Source organism: Cherax quadricarinatus, chromosome 2 (genome assembly GCF_038502225.1).
Source record: "Cherax quadricarinatus isolate ZL_2023a chromosome 2, ASM3850222v1, whole genome shotgun sequence".
NCBI classification, from domain to species: Eukaryota; Metazoa; Arthropoda; class Malacostraca; order Decapoda; family Parastacidae; genus Cherax; species Cherax quadricarinatus.
In genome coordinates this window covers 78,797,347-78,818,209 of record NC_091293.1, presented here as the reverse complement: position 1 = coordinate 78,818,209, position 20,863 = coordinate 78,797,347, and the positions used below count along the sequence as shown (strand labels likewise).

At 38.3% G+C, this 20,863-nt stretch overlaps 1 protein-coding gene across 5 annotated transcripts in view; it reads right to left on the bottom strand.

Annotated features, from left to right (window-relative positions):
• LOC128684267 (prestin-like) overlaps positions 1-20,863 on the bottom strand; it is a 125,838-nt gene that overhangs the window by 79,167 nt on the left and 25,808 nt on the right. For 3 of the 5 annotated variants that reach the window (XM_070089181.1, XM_070089154.1, XM_070089158.1), the window contains 4 exons: positions 18,940-19,055; positions 13,402-13,546; positions 4,138-4,320; positions 2,537-2,647 (listed from right to left, as the gene is read on the bottom strand). In XM_070089181.1, the coding sequence (XP_069945282.1) occupies positions 2,537-2,647; positions 4,138-4,320; positions 13,402-13,513 (406 nt within the window). In that variant the 5' untranslated portion in view covers positions 13,514-13,546; positions 18,940-19,055. The remainder of the gene's footprint in view (positions 1-2,536; positions 2,648-4,137; positions 4,321-13,401; positions 13,547-18,939; positions 19,056-20,863) is intronic. The other 2 variants (XM_070089162.1, XM_070089171.1) reach the window with 1 other exon arrangement.

Below are 20,863 nucleotides of genomic sequence, written 5' to 3'. Positions count from 1 at the left end.
AAGAATAATTTACATGTGACTCTCAAGTTTATGTATTTACATGTGACTCTTAAGTTTATATATTTACATGTGACTCTTAAGCTTATATATTTACATATGACTCTTAAGCTCATATATTTACATATGACTCTTAAGCTCATATATTTACATGTGACTCTTAAGTTTATATATTTACATGTGACTCTTAAGCTCATATATTTACATGTGACTCTTAAGCTTATATATTTACATGTGACTCTTAAGTTTATATATTTACATGTGACTCTTAAGTTTATATATTTACATGTGACTCTTAAGCTCATATATTTACATGTGACTCTTAAGCTTATATATTTACATGTGACTCTTAAGTTTATATATTTACATGTGACTCTTAAGCTCATATATTTACATGTGACTCTTAAGCTCATATATTTACATGTGACTCTTAAGCTCATATATTTACATGTGACTCTTAAGCTCATATATTTACATGTGACTCTTAAGCTCATATATTTACATGTGACTCTTAAGCTCATATATTTACATGTGACTCTTAAGCTCATATATTTACATGTGACTCTTAAGCTTATATATTTACATGTGACTCTTAAGCTCATATATTTACATGTGACTCTTAAGCTTATATATTTACATGTGACTCTTAAGCTCATATATTTACATGTGACTCTTAAGCTTATATATTTACATGTGACTCTTAAGCTTATATATTTACATGTGACTCTTAAGCTCATATATTTACATGTGACTCTTAAGCTTATATATTTACATGTGACTCTTAAGCTTATATATTTACATGTGACTCTTAAGCTCATATATTTACATGTGACTCTTAAGCTCATATATTTACATGTGACTCTTAAGCTCATATATTTACATGTGACTCTTAAGCTCATATATTTACATGTGACTGTTAAGCTCATATATTTACATGTGACTCTTAAGCTCATATATTTACATGTGACTCTTAAGCTCATATATTTACATGTGACTCTTAAGTTTATATATTTACATGTGACTCTTAAGCTCATATATTTACATGTGACTCTTAAGCTCATATATTTACATGTGACTCTTAAGCTCATATATTTACATGTGACTCTTAAGCTTATATATTTACATGTGACTCTTAAGCTTATATATTTACATGTGACTCTTAAGCTCATATATTTACATGTGACTCTTAAGCTCATATATTTACATGTGACTCTTAAGCTCATATATTTACATGTGACTCTTAAGCTTATATATTTACATGTGACTCTTAAGCTGTGACTCTTAAGCTCATATATTTACATGTGACTCTTAAGCTTATATATTTACATGTGACTCTTAAGCTCATATATTTACATGTGGCTCTTAAGCTCATATATTTACATGTGACTCTTAAGCTCATATATTTACATGTGACTCTTAAGCTCATATATTTACATGTGACTCTTAAGCTCATATATTTACATGTGACTCTTAAGCTCATATATTTACATGTGACTCTTAAGCTCATATATTTACATGTGACTCTTAAGTTTATATATTAACATGTGACTCTTAAGCTCATATATTTACATGTGACTCTTAAGCTCATATATTTACATGTGACTCTTAAGCTCATATATTTACATGTGACTCTTAAGTTTATATATTAACATGTGACTCTTAAGCTCATATATTTACATGTGACTCTTAAGCTTATATCTCCTAAGTACAGTTCCATACATAAAAATACTGACTGCTGATAGCATATGATACACAAGATCTCATCAGATCCACAATTATTACGCACACTGTTAACTGAGCTCTATTGGGAAACAAAAAACTTCTCTTTGAAAGAAATAAGTCTACAAACACGTTAAAATAACTTCATCCATTTTGATAGAGCAAAAAATAAGCCTTAATACACTAGACAACGTCTCTTTAAGATTAACTGAGTAAGGTAAGGTGAGCGTAACTGTTTCCTTGGTAACAGTTACGTTGATGTAGAGCTTTATCAAGTTTTGCATCGAGCAAGCTCATCACAGAGTTTCTTCTGAAATCTGTCTTTGTCTTCTTGCTTGTCATCAATACTCTATTTCCCCCACAAAGTGTAAATTATACCTGATATTTTACCAAGGATTGATCGAATTATTATTTCGAGTCAAACTTTGAGTTAGTTGTGATTTGTTGCAGACACGGTATTACGACTTTAATTTCAGATGAAAAAAAAAAACTCAGAAATCGTATGGTAACGAGGTTCATAAAGAATAAAAGACACAATACCATGACTGGAACGATGCACATATGTCTCGCACATAGGAGATTGAAACTTAGGACGACGTTTCGGTCCGACTTGGACCGTTGTGAGTGGTTAATGGTGCACCACACATGAATAGTTAATGGTCCAAGTCGGGCCGAAACGTCATAACTTTCATTCTCCTACGTGAGGGTTATTTGTGTATTAACAATTTCCATACTGACGAATCGCCGGGTCACCATCTGGAAAAGACCCGGACCGGGACAAGACCGGCGAACCTACTAGAGTACCTGACGAACAACTTACCCATAGAACTGTGCCTTGATGTGCCTAAGAGAGCATATATAAGAACAGGAAAGAACGCCATGTATATGCCGATGATCGGAGGCAGCTCAGCCAGTATAGCGAAGCCCATTCCTGTAGAGGGTATGTATGTTATGTTAAAAGTATTGCCGAATATACCACAATGTTTTTATGTAATAAGAAGTGAGTATTATTTTTTTTATTTATTAATAATTTACAATACTAGTAGGTAGATGAGTGAGACTTTTTGGCTATGGCTACAGTGATACCAGACACGACTCACCTGCTGGTATATTTACTATGGCTACAGTGATACCAGACACGACTCACCTGCTGGTATATTTACTATGGCTACAGTGATACCAGACACGACTCACCTGCTGGTATATTTACTATGGCTACAGTGATACCAGACACGACTCACCTGCTGGTATATTTACTATGGCTACAGTGATACCAGACACGACTCACCTGGTGGTATATTTACTATGGCTACAGTGATACCAGACACGACTCACCTGCTGGTATATTTACTATGGCTACAGTGATACCAGACACGACTCACCTGCTGGTATATTTACTATGGCTACAGTGATACCAGACACGACTCACCTGCTGGTATATTTACTATGGCTACAGTGATACCAGACACGACTCACCTGGTGGTATATTTACTATGGCTACAGTGATACCAGACACGACTCACCTGCTGGTATATTTACTATGGCTACAGTGATACCAGACACGACTCACCTGGTGGTATATTTACTATGGTTACAGTACAGTGGTACCAGACACGACTCACCTGGTGGTATATTTACTATGGTTACAGTGATACCAGACACGACTCACCTGGTGGTATATTTACTATGGCTACAGTGATACCAGACACGACTCACCTGGTGGTATATTTACTATGGCTACAGTGATACCAGACACGACTCACCTGGTGGTATATTTACTATGGCTACAGTGATACCAGACACGACTCACCTGCTGGTATGTTTACTATGGCTACAGTGATACCAGACACTATTTACCTGGTGGTATATTTACTATGGTTACAGTGATACCAGACACTATTTACCTGGTGGTATATTTACTATGGTTACAGTGATACCAGACACGACTCACCTGGTGATATATTTACTATGGTTACAGTGATACCAGACACGACTCACCTGCTGGTATATTTACTATGGCTACAGTGATGCCAGACACGACTTACCTGGTGGTATATTTACTATGGCTACAGTGATACCAGACACGACTCACATGGTGGTATATTTACTATGGCTACAGTGATACCAGACACGACTCACCTGGTGGTATATTTACTATGGCTACAGTGATACCAGACACGACTCACCTGGTGGTATATTTACTATGGTTACAGTGATACCAGACACGACTCACCTGGTGGTATATTTACTATGGCTACAGTGATACCAGACACGACTCACCTGGTGGTATATTTACTATGGTTACAGTGATACCAGACACGACTCACCTGGTGGTATATTTACTATGGTTACAGTGATACCAGACACGACTCACCTGGTGGTATATTTACTATGGTTACAGTGATACCAGACATAACTTACCTTGTGGTATGTGCATAATAGCTACAGTGATACCAGATACAATATCTCCGACTAGGCTGGACCTGAGGTTGTAAGAAGGTAACCATGACAGGATGGGCACCCGAGCAGCAACCACTGACATGATGCATCTTGCTGAGCAGGAACATGATTCCGTAGCTTTAATTTGAAGACTCTTAAAGAATCCTATACGAGAAAGAAAATGTATTCATATTTTTTATCAATAAAAGTGTCAAATTTGTTTTACTAACAATAACTGGACCAGGACCCTAAGTAGTAATGTAATGACATGGGAAAGAATTAATTGTATGGAATAAAATTGTTGGGTATCCCTCTATAAGGAATACCTATAATATGTCAGGTTATTTTTTTATTCACAAGGCTTGGAGAAAAAATAGCATTGGAATTGGCCATTTTAAGACTTTTTTTCCAACTTTATAGTCCAGTTTGTAAAATTCGCATACGTAAAAGATTAAAGAATGTTTCTTGCGATCGATTTCAAACCTTTAACGGTTGTGCACCTAAATATTAGAAAAATTAATTGAATAAGTATAGACAAATTGGACAAATTTAGATGTAGAAACGATGTAGGAAAATACTGGTTTATAAATAGAGTAGTCGATGAGTGGAACAGTCTGTCTAGTAGTGGAACAATCTGCCTAGTAGTGGAACAGTCTGCCTAGTAGTGGAACAGTCTGTCTAGTAGTGGAACAGTCTGTCTAGTAGTGGAACAGTCTGCCTAGTAGTGGAACAGTCTGTCTAGTAGTGGAACAGTCTGCCTAGTAGTGGAACAGTCTGCCTAGTAGTGGAACAGTCTGCCTAGTAGTGGAACAGTCTACCTAGTAGTGGAACAGTCTGCCTAGTAGTGGAACAGTCTGCCTAGTAGTGGAACAGTCTGCCTAGTAGTGGAACAGTCTGCCTAGTAGTGGAACAGTCTGCCTAGTAGTGGAACAGTCTGCCTAGTAGTGGAACAGTCTACCTAGTAGTGGAACAGTCTGCCTAGTAGTGGAACAGTCTGCCTAGTAGTGGAACAGTCTGCCTAGTAGTGGAACAGTCTACCTAGTAGTGGAACAGTCTGCCTAGTAGTGGAACAGTCTGCCTAGTAGTGGAACAGTCTGCCTAGTAGTGGAACAGTCTGCCTAGTAGTGGAACAGTCTGCCTAGTAGTGGAACAGTCTGCCTAGTAGTGGAACAGTCTGCCTAGTAGTGGAACAGTCTACCTAGTAGTGGAACAGTCTGCCTAGTAGTGGAACAGTCTGCCTAGTAGTGGAACAGTCTGCCTAGTAGTGGAACAGTCTGCCTAGTAGTGGAACAGTCTGCCTAGTAGTGGAACAGTCTACCTAGTAGTGGAACAGTCTGCCTAGTAGTGGAACAGTCTGCCTAGTAGTGGAACAGTCTGTCTAGTAGTGGAACAGTCTGCCTAGTAGTGGAACAGTCTGTCTAGTAGTGGAACAGTCTGCCTAGTAGTGGAACAGTCTGTCTAGTAGTGGAACAGTCTGCCTAGTAGTGGAACAGTCTGTCTAGTAGTGGAACAGTCTGTCTAGTAGTGGAACAGTCTGCCTAGTAGTGGAACAGTCTGCCTAGTAGTGGAACAGTCTGCCTAGTAGTGGAACAGTCTGCCTAGTAGTGGAACAGTCTGCCTAGTAGTGGAACAGTCTGCCTAGTAGTGGAACAGTCTGTCTAGTAGTGGAACAGTCTGTCTAGTAGTGGAACAGTCTGCTTAGTAGTGGAACAGTCTGTCTAGTAGTGGAACAGTCTGTCTAGTAGTGGAACAGTCTGCTTAGTAGTGGAACAGTCTGTCTAGTAGTGGAACAGTCTGTCTAGTAGTGGAACAGTCTGCTTAGTAGTGGAACAGTCTGTCTAGTAGTGGAACAGTCTGTCTAGTAGTGGAACAGTCTGCTTAGTAGTGGAACAGTCTGTCTAGTAGTGGAACAGTCTGTCTAGTAGTGGAACAGTCTGCTTAGTAGTGGAACAGTCTGTCTAGTAGTGGAACAGTCTGTCTAGTAGTGGAACAGTCTGCTTAGTAGTGGAACAGTCTGTCTAGTAGTGGAACAGTCTGTCTAGTAGTGGAACAGTCTGCTTAGTAGTGGAACAGTCTGTCTAGTAGTGGAACAGTCTGCTTAGTAGTGGAACAGTCTGCCTAGTAGTGGAACAGTCTGTCTAGTAGTGGAACAGTCTGTCTAGTAGTGGAACAGTCTGTCTAGTAGTGAAACAGTCTGCTTAGTAGTGGAACAGTCTGTCTAGTAGTGGAACAGTCTGCCTAGTAGTGGAACAGTCTGTCTAGTAGTGGAACAGTCTGTCTAGTAGTGGAACAGTCTGCTTACTAGTGGAACAGTCTGTCTAGTAGTGGAACAGTCTGCCTAGTAGTGGAACAGTCTGCCTAGTAGTGGAACAGTCTGTCTAGTAGTAGAACAGTCTGACTAGTAGTTTAACAGTCTGTCTAGTAGTGGAACAGTCTGCCTAGTAGTGGAACAGTCTGTCTAGTAGTGGAACAGTCTGTCTAGTAGTGGAACAGTCTGCCCAGTATTGAAACAGTCTGCCTAGTAGTGGAACAGTCTGCCTAGTAGTGAATGCGTGGAACAGTCTACTTAGTAGTGGAACAGTTTACCTAGAAGTGGATGAGTGGAACAGTCTACCTAGTAGTGAATGAGTGGAACAGCCTACTTAGTAGTGGAACAGTCTACCTAGAAGTGGATGAGTGGAACAGTCTACCTAGTAGTGAATGAGTGGAACAGTCTGCCAAGTAGTGAATGAGTGAAACAGTCTGCCTAGTAGTGGAACAGTCTACCCAGAAGTGGATGAGTGGAACAGCCTACCTAGTAGTGGATGAGTGGAACAGTGTACCAAGTAGTGGAACAGTCTACCTAGAAGTGGATGAGTGGAACAGTCTACCTAGTAGTGGAAGAGTGGAACAGTGCATCTAGTAGTGGAACAAGTCTATCTAGTAGTGAATGAGTGGAACAGTCTGCCTAGTAGTGGAACAAGTCTATCTATTAGTGGATGAGTGGAACAGTCTACCTAGTAGTGAATGAGTGGAACAGTCTGCCTAGTAACAGTTTACCTAGTAGTGAATGAGTGGAACAGTCTGCCTAGTAGTGCAACAAGTCTACCTGGTAGTGGATGAGTGGAACAGTGTACCTAGTAGTGAATGAGTGGAACAGTCTGCCTAGTAGTGGAACAAGTCTACCTAGTAGTGGATGAGTGGAACAGTCTGCCTAGTAACAGTCTACCTAGTAGTGAATGAGTGGAACAGTCTGCCTAGTAGTGGAACAAGTCTACCTGGTAGTGGATGAGTGGAACAGTCTGCCTAGTAGTGGAACAAGTCTACCTAATAGTGAATGAGTGGAACAGTCTGCCTAGTAGTGGAACAAGTCTACCTAGTAGAGGATGAGTGGAACAGTCTAACTAGTAGTGAATGATTGGAACAGTCTGCCTAGTAGTGGAACAAGTGTACCTAGTAGTGGATGAGTAGAACATTCTACCTAGTAGTGGATGAGTGGACCAGTCTACCTAGTAGTGGATGAGTGGAACAGTCTACCTAGTAGTGGATGAGTGGAACAGTCTGCCTAGTAGTGGATGAGTGGAACAGTCTACCTAGTAGTGAATGAGTGGAACAGTCTGCCTAGTAGTGGAACAGACTACCAAGTAGTGAATGGGTGGAACAGTCTGCCTAGTAGTGGAACAAGTCTACCTAGTAGTAAATGAGTGGAACAGTCTGCCTAGTAGTAAATGAGTGGAACAGTCTTCCTAGTAGTGCAACAGTCTACCTATTAGTGAATGAGTGGAACAGTCTGCCTAGTAGTGGAACAAGTCTACCTAGTAGTGGATGAGTGGAACAGTCCACCTGGACTTGACTCACGAAATCGTAATGACACGATTGCAAACAAACCATACCTCGGCCGGGATTGAACCCGCGGTCAGAGAGTCTCAAAACTCCAGCCCGTCGCGTTAGCCACTAGACCAGCTAGCCACAATAAGATTCATCCAACTAGGTATATTTCTACACCATGGGAAGGTTAGCACAGGCACCACTGTGACCACAAATGCAAGTTTTTACAGACGAATCTCCAGCTAGCGTGGTCACAGTGGTGCCTGTGCTAACCTTCCTATGTAGGGCTCACTGGTTTCTTTGCAAAACCTGGAGAATGACTTTAAGATCAGTTTCAATTTTTTCAGTGTTTGTTGATATTGACCAGTGAGAGGATCGTCATGTTATGAAGGTTTAAGGTGTGACTTTCAATTTTTGCCAATTTCATGAAACAGATTAGGACAGTGATTTTTGTGCAATAACTAGAGAATGCAGGACCACAATGGAAATAAGTCACTCTGACTTTTTTGGGTTATCCCAGGTTCTCTACACATATGCTGCTATGTATGATAATTCTATGTAACTGTATTTGTGTATACCTGAATAAACTTACTTGCATTTTCTGATCGGCTTCAAACATTAAATGCTGGTGTACCTTGTTTACTAAATAATTTTTGATTGTAAGTGTATAGATGCTAATATACCAGTTTTATTAATCAACTTTGGATATTATTTTCTGTGAAGTGACTTGAAAATGCCTCTTCTTCTCGGTTTCAAACTTTCATTGTTGTTGAATCTTATTTAGATGTTGTTGGTAGGTGAGGCAAGCCTCTGTTAGCCTTAGTTTTCGCAATATATTTTTTCTTTGAGTATCTTTGACAAGAGCATGAGGGGGATTACCAATAGACCCCTGACTGTCTTCAAGCAGACACTGGACAAGCACCTAAAGTCGGTACCTGACCAGCCGGGCTGTGGCTCGTACGTTGGATTGCTTGCAGGCAGCAGTAACAGCCTGGGTGATCAGGCTCTGATCCACAATGAGGCCTGGTCACAGACCGGGCCGCGGGGGCGTTGACCCCCGGAACTCTCTCCAGGCAAACTCCGGGAACAAAGAAGCAATAAAAAGATTTTTTTTGTAGCTGTTCAGAGTGCTGGATCAACCAGGTTGTGATAGCTACGGCACCTGGCCCCAGTGAGCCGCTAACAGTGAAAGCCAACTTAAGCAAGCATTCAATAGATTTGCTAGGACTGAGGCCTAGCAAATCTGTAAGGGTAAAAAAAAACCTCAAAACCAGTTACAGGCATATTATAGACGTGAGTTTGTCACTCAGGATGGATATTGTTTCTGAAACCACTTCTCTCTAAGTAATTTTGTCACTTCTTTCTAAATAATCTATCACTTCTCTCTAAGTAATCAACCACTTCTGATGATCTTATCCATTGCCTCATGTTGTAGGAATTTTACTGATGCTGTCGTGAAATTTAGCCCTTTTTCTTCCTTCATTAAATACTGGGAATGCATCAACTCTCTTTTAGATCTTTAGTAGCTGTCATATATTCACTCACTTCTCGTAGATTTTTCTAGTATTTCAGACAGAGCTTCTGCTCATTCTCGTAGATTCAGCGATGGCATGTCATCAGTGAACCAACGATATACACAGTTCACTCAGGATTTTATTTACCATTTCTCTTTGGCTTTCTTGTATTGCCGCTGTTTCTAGAGCGAACATCTTAAATCGTTCGTTAAATTCCTCACAAAATTCTTTGTCATTTCTCCTGAGCTCTCCACCTTCCTACTTCATTATTATAACCTCGTCTTTTGCTGTAGTCTTTCTCTTAAAGTAGCTGAAATGCTCTTGATACGATATCAGTATCAAATTATTGTTAAACCTCTCCCATCACTCATGCATTATCATTTCTGGTTATTCTGCTCACCTCCTTGTTTTCTTCTGTCATTCTTTTTACTATATTTCTCCATGCTCATGTATTTCTCGTTTTCATCCACTCTGCATCTTTTGTTAAACCTCATCTCTCTGTTCTTAACATGAGGTCTTCTTGTAATAAACTTTTTCACATCCTCCCTCCACTTTCTGACTAGGTATATTAACCTCTCATTCACTGGTTCTCCATCTAGGTTCCATACCCACTGTTCCTTAGTCAAGAATTCTCTACTTATTGTTTCCTCTTCTAAAATCGGGCCTATATTGTCTCCCTCCTGCTATTTAACCCTCAATGTCATTTTTCCACAAGATATTCAACACTGACTACTTGACGGCTGCTAATTCCCAGAGGCCTCTTGTATTCATTCTTGCCTACATCAGATGTACATTTCGTAAATATTAGATCAAGTCTTGCCATTTCATCTCTCTCTCTTTCTCTCTCATTGTGTCAAATACTGTCTCAGGAAGTTTTGCATCACTATCTCCATGATCATAGCTCTCGTGTTTCTGGTCTCCCATGTGGGTTCCAGTTCTCCTTGTCTGTTTCTTTATGGTTGAAATAATCCATAATTACTAACTTATCTTTGGTCATGTGGGTTCTTCTTGCTGCCTTCGTTATGGTGTCAAACATTATTTTGTTATATTCAGAATCCAGTCTCGATCTCCTTCTATTTGGTGGTGGGTTGTAAATCACTGCTTTTGATTTTCCAGCCTTAATTGTGCCCATTTTGTAGTCACTGAACTGATTTTTGTTTATCCTTCACATCTCTTCAAAACTCCAATGATTTCATTTAAGCAGTGCCTCAAATTTCCCTCCTAGGTTTTCCGTCATTTTTTCCTCATTACATGATATCTTGCTGAAAATATTGCACTTGTTATTATTTCAGTTATTTTCGTCTCTGTAAGAGTTATGATGTCTGGAGCTGCCTCTGTTGTTTCTTTCCATTCATCATCCATCTGAATTTGTGTACCATTGTCTGAGTTTTTGTTCCTTTAGGTTAGCATCCTCTGGCTTGTAGTGTCCAAACTTCCCTCTCCTCGTTGATTTGTCAGGAAGGTAAGAGGGTCAAGGTTGACATTGGAATGTACACAGTTAAGGGGAAAGGGGTTAAGGGTTATAGCTGAAGGAAGAGTGTCTAGGGTGTTGGTTATGTAATTATTATGTTAGATTGGGGGAATATCTAGAAACTGACCTCATGAGGAGCGATAGAATTTAGGTGAATCTTGAGAGATTTCTAGAGGCTGACCTTTCCCTCCTCTCGCTGCCTCCTCCTTACCTAATTCCTTCATTTTTTCTGCACAAGACCAGTTTTCACATGTTTCCTCTAATTTTCTCTCTCCATTTTCGTTCACTCTCTATCCAGATATACATGGCAATATTTTAGTGTACTCAAGAATACTTTTTGCCACAAGATCTTTTCCTAAGATACTCCTGGCCAGCGTTAACTTGGTTGGGATTTGTTTGACTGGGAAGTACTTTAAAATTTTCTGAAAAAAAAAAGAATCTGTTCCAATTCCTACTCTTCTGTACACTCAGTGATATCAGTAATCTCTTTTACCTTCGCCCTCCTCAGATCTTCTTGACCTGCCATCAGCCTCCTTATATCCATTGATCATTTGTGACCTTCCCTATTCTTGTTATAAATTCGAAGTCTATTAGCATATGCATCAACTAGAGAATACTACAAGGTCAACTTATTAATCTCCCTCTAGTATCTAGACTGTTTCTGGTTTTGTAACATTTTTGTCGGCAACAATTCTTGACCAATTATCCCGTCCAGTATTTTTTTCTTATTTTGTTAATCATGATATAAAAAGTTCTATTTTTAACAGCCGTTTTTTTAACTGGATTACAGCTGTAAGAAGTTGATTACTGCTGTATGAACTGGATAGCATCTGGAAGAACTGAAACCAATTATGGTATCCAAAATTAATAATATTTACCATCAAAATTAATGATGCTAGAATTAGTCAACTACACACCTCTCGGTGCATAGCTTCTGTAACTAATTAAATATAACTTCCATAGTATGTCTCTGTATACAACTTAAATTGTGCTCACAGCACTTTCCATAGTATACTTTATATTTATTTTATATTCCTAAGAATAAATTGCACTATCTGATACGTTGTTATACTTCATTATACGTACTCGAAAATACTAGAATAAGTAATGAGGGTGAGTGTGCGTACTGTGTGACGGACTCAACGTAGACCATGACTGATAAATAAGTCCTTAAATTAACTAACTAATGAACAACAAAGAAGCAGTAATCACAGCTTGCTTGCATCGTAAAGCAATCAAGTCGCCAGACAGTAAAATACACAAAGCGACACATTCAAAAAGGAAGGCAGCACAAAAACTTGCCTAACCGGGGACAATCGACATGTCCTCCATACGAGATAGAAAACTCCCAAGTCACTGAGTCTCAGCTCAGCAGCTTACAAACCCTGACTACGACGGTGCATAGATGCCAGTCAGATGATAAATCTAGAGACAGACTCGGGGCTGAAGCAAAGTGAGGGTCTCACAACACGTAACCAGGAAACGTCAAAAATCACTAATTCTAAACAAATCTCTGTGAGCTGAGTTACACAATGTACAAGATGCTTTTAAGAGCTCATCACTGGATTTATACTGTAATAGACCCCTGGCTGTCTTCAGAAAGGTACTGGACAGACACCTAAAGTTAGGACCTGACCAGCCGGGCTGTGGTTGGTAAACCGAATTAAGTGCGGCTAACAGTAACAGCGTGGTTGATCAGGTTCTGATCCACCACGAGGCCTGGTCACAAACAGGGCCGCGGGGGCGTTGATCCTTGAAACCCTCTCCAGGCATACTCCAGGTCCAGGTATCATGTCTTCCCTATCCCTCCCGTCCTCCAGTGTCGTTAGGTTAGGTTCCCTTAACCTATCCTAGCAGGACATACCCCTTAGCTTCAGAACAAATCTTGTTGCAAACTTTTGCACTTTCTCCAGTTTTTGACGTGTTTCAGCAGGTGTGGGTTCCATACTGGTGCTGCATACTCCAATATGGGCCTGATGTACACGGTGTACAGTGTCTTCAACAACTCATTACTTATACGTCGAAACGCTGTGTCTTAGGTTTGCCTGCGCCCATCTGCTGCAGTAGTAATTTTGATGGTATGAGCCTCAGGAGGTGTGTCGGTATGATATGTGTGTGTACTCATCAAACTGTGGTTGCGTCATAGATCTGGAAGCACCTCTTCACTGGTCGCTACTCCAGGAACTTAATCATACTTGTTCTTAAAGCTATGTATGGATCTTGCCTCCACTACATCACTCTCCAGACTGTTCCACTTCCTGTGACTCATATGAGTCTTCAGCTTCCAATTGTGACCAATGGTTGCTGTGTCCCATCTTTGAAACATCCTGTCCTTATCCACCGTGTCAATTTCTCTCGGTATTTTTTTATGCCGTTAGCATATCCCCCATATCCCTCCTGTCCTCCAGTGTCGTCAGGAGTGTATGCATGGGTGTGTGTGTGTGTACACATTACCTGGAGTGTGTTGTGGAGTGTAGTGATACTTGGAGGCACGCTGAGTAATACTGAGTGTTGGTCTCACCACACAAACCTCACACCCACCGCCCTGGATCTCGCTGTGTCCCATCCTCACACAACAATGCCACTCCTTCACGCTTCACTGAAATTGAAATACATGACTTTCATCAGAAAACCTATGACAGTATTATTTTTAACAGAATATTATCTAAACAAGAAAAAAATTATAGTTTACTAATTACTTAAAGAAATTATACATAATAAGAATTCTGAAATCCTCCATATATACGTGTTATTGTACACTACAAAAAAATATATACAAAGGTCACTAGTAACACTACACATGCTGACTTAAGGCATTAGGCTGGGAGCTTAGCCGCACTTGTGGGCAGCGCCCAATGTGGGATCGAATCCTAGTGGCTGTGATATTTGTGTGTATGTGAGTGTATATATATATATATATATATATATATATATATATATATATATATATATATATACATTTATATATATATATATATTTTTATATATATATATATTTATATATGTATATATTTATATATATATATATATATATATATATATATATATATATATATATATATATATATATATATATATATATATATATATATTTATATAAATATTTATATAAATTTATATATTTATATTTATATAAATATATATATATATATATATATATATATATATATATAAATAAATATATATATATATATATATATATATATATACTCACATACACACAAATATCACAGCCACTAGGATTCGATCCCACATTGGGCGCTGCCCACAAGTGCGGCTAAGCTCCCAGCCTAATGCCTTAAGTCAGCATGTGTAGTGTTACTAGTGACCTTTGTATATATTTTTTTGTAGTGTATAACACGTATATATATATATATTTATATTTATATATATATATATATATATATATATATATATATATATATATATATATATATATATATATATATATATATATATATATATATATATATATATATATATATATATATATATATACATATATATATTATATATATATATATATATATATATATATATATATATATATATATATATATATATATATATATATATATATATATATATATATATATATATATAAATATACAACAACCACTGTGAAAGAATAATGAAATTCCAAGCACTCTCGTGATTTCTCACATTATCAAGGAACTATAAAGCAATACATCAAAGAAAGGCATATAAAGGGTAAAGACTACACCTCACCATCACATCCCACAACAAAGCAACACCTGATGCGTGACGACATCCGACTTTGTGAAACACACCTAGTACTCAACCCAAGAATTAAGATTTATTGCTTGTTTAATGTATCATTAAATTCTTACCAAATATTATTAATTATAAATGAATCTAATTTATGTAAACCAAAGGAAATATTCATATTATTTTCAAATTAGCTTTTTATGAAACATGATTCAATTATATTTCTGTCGACCATGGACTTGCCTGATACAACTTTCTCAGTCTTTTGAAAATCAATTGGATGGTTAAAATTTCTCAAAAGAATAAATAGAGCATTGGAATCTTGTTCAGTTCTAATGCTATATTTATGTTGTTTTAATCTTAGTTCGAGATTTTTACCAGCTTGACTATAATAAACTTTATCGCAAATTTTACAAGGAATCTTATAGACGCATCCGTCAGCATTTTGGGGGGAATTCTTTATCAAAAGTTTTTTTTACTGTATCAAGATTTTTAAATACAACTTTGATATTAAAAGTCTTAAGAAGAGAAGGCATATCAACCAAGTTTTTATGGTAGGGGAGAACCAACATATTTTTAGTGGGTTTGTAAAAATATTTCTAGCAATTTTAAAAGATTTATCTGTTACGTTTCTTGGGTATTTCAGATCATTACCAATTTCATAAATTTTGGATATGTCTTCATCTATGAACTCTGGACTACAAATACGCAGAGTTCTCAAAAACACTGATGAGAAAACCAACAGTTTAACTCTATCTTGATGTGAAGAATAATAGTGTACATAAGATCAGTTATTTGTAGGTTTTCTGTAATTTTTAAATTTGAAGTCATTTTTACCCTTAATAATTAAAACGTCTAGAAAAGGCAATGAGTTATTTTCCTCAAATTCAACAGTAAAGTTTAAAGAATGGGCCAAGCTATTTAATTTAACAAGGAAATGGTGTATATCTACATTCTTAGGCATAAGACACAAAATATCATCAACATATCTGAACCATTTAGCTCTATTAGGGAGGACTGTATTAAACAATCTTGTTTAAAAAAAAATCGATGTATAGGTTACTAAGAACAGGTGAAAGAGGATTTCCCATTGCCATACCAAACTTCTGAGTATAAAACTTATCATTAAATACAGATCCTCTACCAGCTTTCCTATCCTCTTCCAGAGCATCAACTGAGTTAATAAAACAAATTCTAAGAACATAAGAACATAAGAACATAAGAAAGGAGGAACACTACAGGAGGCCTGTTGGCCCATACTAGGCAGGTCCTTTACAATTCATCCCACTAACAAAACATTTGCCCAACCCAATTTTCAATGCCACCCAAGAAATAAGCTCTGATGTGAAAGTCCCACTCAAATCCAACCCCTCCCACTCATGTACTTATCCAACCTAAATTTGAAACTACCCAAAGTCCCAGCCTCAATAACCCAACTAGGTAGACTGTTCCACTCATCAACTACCCTATTTCCAAACCAATACTTTCCTATGTCCTTTCTAAATCTAAACTTATCTAATTTAAATCCATTACTGCGGGTTCTCTCTTGGAGAGACATCCTCAAGACCTTATTAATATTCCCTTTATTAATACCTATCTTCCACTTATGCACTTTGATCAGGTCTCCCCTCATTCTTCGTCTAACAAGTGAATGTAACTTAAGAGTCTTCAATCTTTCTTCATAAGGAAGATTTCTAATGCTATGTATTAATTTAGTCATCCTACGCTGAATGTTTTCTAACGAATTTATGTCCATTCTGTAATATGGAGACCAGAACTGAGCTGCGTAATCTAGGTGAGGCCTTACTAATGATGTATAAAGCTGCAGTATGACCTCTGGACTTCCTCAGTGTACCCACCAGCAGTGTACCTACCAGCATTGTACCCACTAGCAGTGCACCAACCAGCAGTGTACCCGCCAGCAGTGTACCTACCAGCAGTGTACCCACCATCAGTGTACCCACCAGCAGTGTACCTACCAGCATTGTACCCACTAGCAGTGCACCAACCAGCAGTGTACCCGCCAGCAGTGTACCTACCAGCAGTGTACCCACCAGCAGTGTACCCACCAGCAGTGTACCTACCAGTATTGCACTTACCAGCAGTGCACCTACCAGCTGTGTACCTCATAGCAGTGTACCTTATAGCAGTCAACCGGCAGTGTACCTATGAGCAGGGTACTAAGTATTCATAGCGCAGAACCAAGTGGTCACTAGCTCTGGTGGGCCTTATGCGAACCACTCAAGGCGACTACGAGGTCCAGTCTTGCTGGCTCATCATCACCTCTCTCTCTCTCTGGTGGTGTCCCTAACATGCTGATGCATGAGGTTTTCCGGTACCACATCTAATCATCTTGGTTCTCCATGTCTGGGGACCCCCAATCTCCTTGTGATTGAAATTACCCATGACTAGTAACTTTGCTCTACCCATGTGAGTGCTTCTGGCCACCTCAGCTAGTGTGTCCACCATTGCTCTGTTGCTCTCTACATATTCTTTTCTTGGCCTCCTGCATTTGTATGGTGGGATGTACATCACTGTAATTACCACCTTAGCTTAGGATCTCCAGACTGAATTGTTCCTACTCTGTAGTCTCTTTCGCCCATTCCGTCCATTACTTCCATTTCCTCAAATCCCCAAAGGCTTTTAATGAGCACTGGAACTCCTCCTCCCCCTCTGCTTCCTCTATCTTTTCTCAGGATCTGATATCCAGGTGGAAAAATTTCGTCTGTTATCATCTCGGTGAGTTTTGTTTCTGTGAGTGCTATAATGTCTGGCGATGTCTCCTTGATTCTTTCATGCCATTCTTCACATTTATTTGTTATTCCGTCTCTGTTTGTATACCAAACCTTCAACTTCTTTTCTATAAGTGAGGTCTGGGGAGAACGTTGGGGTTGGGGGAGCGGGAGATCTGGCGGAGAACTATGGTGGGTTGATGTGAAGGTGCAGTTTGTGATGAGGGAGGTTGTGGCAGTGGGTGCGGTGGTGGAGTTTTTGCTTAGATTGTTTAGCTGCATCGGAGTTGTCGGGGTTGAGGTCCTTCTGTAGGTGGTTCTGAGGTAGGTTGTATATGCTCTTTTTCCTGAGTCTTTGAGTATGTGTATGTGTGTGTATGCGTGTGCTCGCCTGTTTGTGGTTGCAGAAGTCGATTCACAGCTCCTGGCCCCGCCTCTTCTCTGGTCGCTACTAGGTCCACTCTCTCCTTCCTCCATGAGCTTTTTCGTACCTCTTAAAGCTGTGCATGGATCCTGCCTCCACTACATCACCCTCCATATTGTTTCACTTCCTGACAACTCTATGATCGAAGAAATAATACTTAACATTCCTATGACCCCCTTGTTGCTATGTCCCACCTCTGAAATATTCCTCTATATATTTTATATGTCGTTATCATGTCTCCGTATCACTCCTGTCGTTAGGTTGATTTCCCTTAACCTCTCCTCGAAGGACATACCCCATAGCTCCGAGAATAGATTTATTGCAAACTTTCACACTTTCTCTAATTTCTTGACGTGTCTTGACCAGGTGTGGGTTCCATATTGGTGCTGAATACTCTGCATATTCCAATATGGGCCTGACGTACACGTTGTACAGTCTTGAATGTGTGTGTACTCACCTAATTGAGGTGTGTGTGTGTGTGTGTGTGTGTGTGTGTGTGTGTGTGTGGATGCGTGCGGCCAGCAGTAACAGCCTAGTTGATCAGGCCCTGATCCATCGGGAGGCCTGGTCGTGGACCGGGCCGCGGGGGCGTGTGTGTGTGTGTGTGTGTGTTTGTGTGTGTGTGTGTGTGTGTGTGTGTGTGTGTGTGTGTGTGTGTGTGTGTGTGTATGTGTGTGTGTGTGTGTGTGTTTGTGTGTGTGTGTGTGTGTGTGTGTGTGTGTGTGTGTGTGTGTGTGTGTGTGTGTGTGTGTGTGTGTGTGTGCGTTTCCGTGCATTTCACACAACGCTGAACTCAATAAATTATATATCTGAGATATATTTGATAACTCATACTCTAATGACTTTCCTTTCAGTCATGAAAGCAAATTTCACATTTTCTTGGTAAAAAGGTTCGACATGTGTAATGACACCTGATCAGGTCTGTCAGCGTCTGTACAGGTGTTCGTCCAGTACCTCCTCGTTCCCGTCGAATAACGTGGATTCAAGAAAATATGGTATCCATTGATTACGTGGTTCATCCCTATTACTCACCTCTGCCGGACACATTGCACAAACTAGAGTAAGAAAATGACAGTGAGAACTGAAAGTGGTTATAAATCACATTACCTAGTGTGGTTAAGAGAGAAGCTCTGGATGAGGATGTTGGTGCAACACAGTCTGAGACAAGAGCTACTAGCTTCACACTCACTCCATATCCAGGGCAGCTGTGACAGCAGTTACACCTGTGGATATGATCACATGGGTTGACATTCACGTGATCATCTCCTCAAGGACACCTGGACGCATTACCAATACTAACAAGCCCAGCCGAGTCACACAATATACTATTATTTACCTAAGAATCGTTTTTAAAAATATTAACAACAAAATTATCTAAAATATTTGTAGTAGAAGTGCAGAAATATATTTGCAAGGAAGAAACTACTGAAGTGTTGAGAGTGTTATTTGTTCCCAAATCTGGAAGTAAGTAATTATGAAACAATAAGTAAAATATTGCTTTAAATTGGTATTACGAAGGTAAGAAACGTAAAGGAGAACAAAATGTCTTCTCTACTTAAAAAAATTTTGATTAGAAATCCCTCCAAAATGCTGACGTTTGTGTCTATAAGATTCCTTGTCAAATATGTGATAAAGTTTATTACGGTCTAACTGGTAAAAGTCTTGAACTTAGGTTGCAACAATATCAATATAGCATTAGAAGCGGACAAGTTTCCAATGCTCTGTTTATTCATGTGAGAGATTCTAACCATCCAATTGATTTTCAAAAGGCTCAAAAGTAAAATTGTTTTGAAAATAATATGAATATTTCTTTTGATTTATATAAATTGAATTTATTTACAATTAATAAAATTTGGGATGAATTTAAGGTACATTAGGCATTTTTTTGGGTAGAATATAAGCTGTTTCACGGATCACGGACTACCTACCTACATCATATATATATATATATATATATATATATATATATATATATATATATATATATATATATATATATATATATATATATATATATATATATATATATATATATATATATATATATATATGAGACCTTGAAGCGAGGGGCCTCATACATGAGTAATGTTCTGTTGATAATTTCGCTGCTAGTGACGTCAGGTCATATTAAACCATATGATATTTTCGCTTTCCGACAACGTATCACCGTGTGTCTGACACGGTGTCATCACCACTTACTCTAAATGTATACTCACCTGTATATGTGTACGGCATTTTTATTCTTTGTGTGAATACATGTATACACACATGGGTACACAAGTGTGTACATGTGAGTACCTTCCTATAACACTGACTGTGAATCTGAGCACTTGCTTAAATGTGTTCAAATTTTTATATCCACGACAGGTATCCCCCGAGAGGGGACACCTACAGTAGCTATCGCAATTGTTTTTTCTCCTTTCTTCTTATAGGTTTCAAACTTTCTGGGTTGGAGCAAGCTGCTCAGAGGACTGGACCCATTATTATTGGACTAGCCAACAAGACTTTTTATAACAACTCTTGAGTTTATTTAGTCTTTATCACGTAGGATTTTTTTTTAATTTTATCATCAATATTTTGGTTACTCGAGTTTGAAGATCTACGTGATATATGTTATTGTTATTGAACAATCACAGGTAGTATGTTATGCATAGATTTTAAGTGTGGGTCACGGTATATATTTATATATATATATATATATATATATATATATATATATATATATATATATATATATATATATATATATATATATATATATATATATATATATATATGTATATATATATATATATATATATATATATATATATATATATATATATATATATATATATATATATATATATATATATATATATATATATATGGGACGTACTACCGTCCTGCCAAGTGAGTGTAAAACGAAAGCCTGTAATTGTTTTACTTGATGGTAGGATTGCTGGTGTCCTCTTTTCTGTCTCATAAACATGCAAGATTTCAGGTACGTCTTGCTACTTCTACTTACACTTAGGTCACACTACACATACAT